Source organism: Papio anubis, chromosome 17 (genome assembly GCF_008728515.1).
Source record: "Papio anubis isolate 15944 chromosome 17, Panubis1.0, whole genome shotgun sequence".
In the NCBI taxonomy this organism is placed as follows: Eukaryota; Metazoa; Chordata; class Mammalia; order Primates; family Cercopithecidae; genus Papio; species Papio anubis.
Window position 1 is genome coordinate 3,334,582 of NC_044992.1, and position 5,000 is coordinate 3,339,581.

Sequence of the window (5,000 nt, forward strand, 5' to 3'; positions counted from 1 at the left end):
ACTGGGTAATGTATAAAGGAAAGAGGTTTAATTGACTCACAGTTCCAAATTGCTGGGGAAGCCTCAGCAAACTCAGAATCATGGCAGAAGGCAAAGGAGAGGCAGACACCTTCTTCACAGGGCGGCAGGGCAGAATGTGTACAAACAGGGATGCCAGAGGCTTATAAACCCATCAGATCTTATGAGACACACTCAGTATCATGAAAACAGCATGGGGGAAACTGCCCCCCTAATCCATTACCTCCACCTGCTCCTGCTTAGACATGTGAGGATTATGGGGGTTCTGGGCACTACAATTTCAGATGAGATTTTGGGTGGGGACACAGTCAAACCATATCAGAGAAAATAATTGCAAATCATATTTCTAATAAGGTATTGGTAACCAGAATATATTCAACACTCCCACAACTCAACAATCATAAAAACAAATAATCCAATTGAAAAATGAGCAAAGGATTTGAATAGACATTTCTCAAAAAAAAAAAAAAAAAAGATACACAAATGCCCAATTAAGCATATGAAAAGATGCTGAACACCATTGGTCATTAGAGAAATGCAGATCAAAACCACGATAAAACACCACTTCACTTCCACTAGGATGCCTGTCATTTTTTAAAAACCCTACAGATAACAGGTGTTGATAAGGTTGTGAAGAAATTAGAACCCCCATATATCACTGATAGGGATGTAAAATGAGGTAGCTATCGTAGAAAACAGTTTAGCAGTTCCTCAAAAGGTTAAGGATCGAGTTACCACATGAGCCAGAAAATTCCCAAGAGATTGAGAACACAGGCCGGGCGCAGTGGCTCACGCCTGTCATCCCAGCACTTTGGGAGGCTTAGGTGGGTGGATCACCTGAGGTCAGGAGTTTGAGACCAGCCTGACCAACATGGTGAAATTCCGTGTCTACTAAAAAAATACAAAACTTAGCCAGGCATGGCTGTAATGTGGCACATGCCTGTAATCCCAGTTAATCCGGAAGCTGAGCCCGGGACGCGGAGGTTACAGTGAGCCGAGATCACGCCGTTGCACTCCAGTCTGGGCAACGAGAGCAAAATTCCATCTCAAAATAATAATAATAATAATATAATTTAAAAATTGAAAACATGTCCACACAAAAAACTTGTACATGAATGTTCTTAGAAGCATGCTTTTTTTTTTTTTCTTTTTTTTTTTGAGACAGCATCTCGCTCTGCCACCCAGGCTGTAGTGCACTGGCGTAAGTAGCTGAGATTACAGGCGCTTGCTACCACATCCAGCTAATTTTTGAATTTTTAGTAGAGACGGGGTTTTACCATGTTGGTCAGGCTAGTCTTGAACTCCTGACCTCAAGTGATCCACCCACCACAGACTCTCAAAGGGTTGGGGTTACAGGGATAAGCCACCACACCCAGTGGTGTGAAAACCACGCAAATGTCCATTAACTAATGAACGCATGACCACAATGTGGCAGCCCCACACAGCGGCATAGTATTCAGCCACAAAGAGAAATGGAGAGCTGATAGATGCCACAACATGGGTGAGCCTTGAAAACATCACACTAAGTGAAAGAAGCAAGAAAAAAAAAAAAAGGCCACATACTATACAATTTCATTTATACAAAATATCCAGAATAGGCAAATCGATAGAGACAGACTCTCCTGCGTCAGCCTCCGGAGTAGCTGGGATCACAGGCGCCACTCCCACGCCCAACTAATTTTTTTGTATTTCTAGTAGAGACAGGTTTCTCCACGTTGGCCAGGCTGGTCTCAAACTCCTGACCTCAGGTGATCCACATGCCTCAGCTTCCCAAAGGGCTGGGATTACAGGCGTGAGCCACAGCGCCCGGCTGCCAATTTCCTAATTTTCATATTTGTACGTAGTTAAATAATTCCTGCTTTCCCTGCCATGAGGACACAGTGAGAGGGTGGCCATCTGCAAGCCAAGGAGCCCCCCCTGAGATCCCAGAGCCCCTCTGAGACCCAGACCGTGCTACCACCCTCATCTCAGATTTCCACACCCAGGACTGCGAGAATTAAGTTTCTGTTGTTTAAGCCAAAGCAACTCCATTTATTCATTCACGCGTTCATTTCACATCTATTCCCTAAGCAGTTAAGTGCTGCTGGGCCCTACCCTCAGGGCATTCCCGGACTGACGGCGACTTTAGGCAAAGGATCTCCCAAATAAGCCTAATAATTACACTGCGGGAACAGGAGGAAGGGAGAGGGAGTTACCGGAGAGCCCAGATCTGCGGGCTGAGTGGATGCTAAGGCAGTGGAAGGCGACAGGCAGGCCTGGCTGAGAAACAGCCCAGCGCCTAGGAGGCGGCTCAGGTGGGAGGCGGCCAGGGGCCTGGGAATGCAGCTCAGGGAATGTGACTGCTGGACCTCCAGGGAAGAGAGCCAGGCGTCAGGGCTGCGCTCCCGGGAGGAAGCAGGAGGGACTCCACACAGCACTTACTGAATGAATGGGACGAGGTGCATCCCCATTGTCGCGCGCTGCTGCCCCCCTCCACCTGCTCACTGCCCACCCCCACCGGGGGCAGGGCTCTGAAGGCACCTGGCAGAGCAGCCTTCACAAGTTGCCCCTTTGGCTCTGTGGCGCCAGCTCCTGTCAGGTGGCATGAGGATGGGGGAAGGGGACGGCCGAGCTGGGTCCAGAGAGAGAGGCCTCTGGACAGGACCCCCAGCTGGACACCAGTGAGGCTGGCGCGGGTGGGGCAGCTTGACCGGAAGGGAGCTGAGGAACATGCCGGGCTGATGAGTTGCTCCAGCCCTGAGTAGGCAGTGACACCCTGTGATTATAAATAACCTGCCGGCGCCTGGGTCAGCTGCCAGGCCAAGGCCCGGGGAGGCTCCTGGGGCGACAGCTGCCACCCAGCCCCCTGGCATCCCTGCCCCCTTCCCATGGCCCTAACACGTGGGGACCCAACTCTGGGAGAAGCAGCTGCATGGAAAGCCTGATAAATCAAGGAACCGAGAAGGCCCCTGCCCACCTCTCATCACCTCTGGCGCCAGTGGGGGAGTGGAGAGCTCCCTGTCTACACCCTACTCTTACACCCAAGGACCCAAAGAGGACCCCCACCCCAAGCAGGCTCACAGACCCCCAGCTACTGGGCAAACCATGTGCACGCCCGGGAATTCCAGGACCCTAGAGAAGGACGCTGCTGCTGGCACCCGCCCTGCCCCTCCCCCGCCTTCCCGAAAGTCCGCGGAGAACTCACACGACCAGGTACGCCAGGATGGAGGCCTGCAGCAAGCGGTACAGCAGGCCCACCTTCTTGTTCTTGGCAATGACATACTTCTCGGTCTTGTAGTCGAACAGCGACAGGCAGAGCCCCTTGCAGCCCGCCTGCCCCATGGCGCGCTCTCAGCCGGGCCTGCAGACCGCCCGGCCCACGTGCCCTCATGGGGAGCCCTCGGTCCCTCGGTCCCTGCGCGCCCGTCTCGGCCCGTCTGCGCCCGCCCAGCTGCAGCCCGGGGTGTCCCGCAGAGCTGAGGAGCGCGGGGGACGGGTCGGGCCGGCCTTTTATTGGCGCGGGGGAGAAAGCCTCGGCTGGGGGCTGGGCGGCGGCGAGCACCGGAGCCTCGGACCGCGACCTTGCCACCTCCTCCTCCACCTCCTCCTCCTCTTCCTCCTCTTCCTCTTCCTCCTCCTCCTCCTCCCTCCCGCCCCCGACACAGTGACACACCTGCCACCTCCTCCCCAGCCACCGGCCTGGGAGCGCAGCCCGGGATGCGCAGGAGAGCGCTGCGCTCTTGCCCAGCTGAAAGCAGCGATCGCGGAGGAGAGGAAGTGAAAGGGGGCAGGGCTCCTCCTTATTTCATTTTAAATTTATTTATTTATTTATTTATTTATTTATTTATTTATTTATTTTTGAGACGGAGCCTCGCTGTGTCGCCGAGGCCAAAGTGCAGTGGTGCGATCTCAGCTCACCGCTACCTCCGCCTCCCGGGTTCAAGCGATTCTCCTGCCTCAGCCTCGCGAGTAGCTGGGACTACAGGCGTGATTATTTTTGTATTTTTAGTAGAGACGGGGTTTCACCGTGTTGGCCAGGCTGGTCTCGAACTCCTGACCTCAGGTGTTCCACCCGCCTCGGCCTCCCAAAGTGCTGGGATTACGGCCAGAGCCACCGCGCACGGCCGGGAAGGGCTCATTTTAAAACAAAATCCCCCTTTCTCTCTTCCCAAGGAAATCCCAAAGGGTTCTCCCTATTGAATAGATGGGAAACCCAGGCCAGGAGAGGACGGAAGGGGACACAACAGGTTTCTTGATTCACCTGGCGCCCGGTCTCCTGCCGGGGAGATACTTTCTTGCTCTGTGCAGGGGGGAGCCGTGCCCCACCCCCACCCCTACAGGCTGGAAGAGACAAGACTTGTCCCACCCGAGGCTACCTGTGTCTGCTGGGACTAATGTGCCTTTCTACTGCGGCAGCTGCTGCAGGTTTAGAAGCCCACACTCCGGCGGAGTCGGTGGTCAGGCAGGTCCCGAGGGCCGGCAGCATGAGGGTGGGGGTGGGGGGCGTATGGGGTGGGGGTGGGGTGACACAGGCAGCCCACCCTGGCATCTTAAAAATATGCCTGGAGAGTGCGCATGTGCCAACTGCTTGGAATGGTTCCCAACGCGCAAGAAACAGAGCTGATCCACGCAGCTGTGACTGCAGCCCTCTCAGTATGTGGAATTCAACGGGAGTGGGAGTGGGAAGAGGGAGGGACTCCTGGCGGGGGCAGGTTTAGAAGAACTCCTGACAGCCATAGACGCAGGGTCCTGGGTGAGCTCTGTGTGGTGAGAAGCTGTGCACGCTTATTTTCTGCATCCTGCAATCTGACCACAAGCAGTCCTGCTCCTCTCTCTGCCCCTGGCTTTCACATCCAAAGAGGCTCCCTTCCCTAAGCCACAGACTCCGGGAATTGGAAGGAACCCTGCAATTCACCAGTGTGATTCTAAAGGAAAAGCCCCAAGGAAGGTCTCCAGTTTCAATGTGCATGGGAATCATTTGGAAGAAAAAAAGGCAAATTCCT

General features: G+C 54.1%; 1 protein-coding gene across 8 annotated transcripts in view; it reads right to left on the bottom strand.

Moving 5' to 3' along the window:
- The window catches only part of P2RX5 (purinergic receptor P2X 5), a 31,892-nt gene that overhangs the window by 18,795 nt on the left and 8,097 nt on the right, over positions 1 to 5,000 (bottom strand). For 3 of the 8 annotated variants that reach the window (XM_009189374.4, XM_009189372.4, XM_009189373.4), the window contains exon 1: positions 3,203 to 3,616. The exons of the other annotated variants lie outside the window; for them this stretch is intronic. In XM_009189374.4, coding sequence (XP_009187638.2) covers positions 3,203 to 3,339 — 137 coding nt within the window. In that variant the 5' untranslated portion in view covers positions 3,340 to 3,616. Of the gene's footprint in view, positions 1 to 3,202; positions 3,617 to 5,000 lie in introns of those variants that run through there. 8 annotated transcript variants of the gene reach the window in all.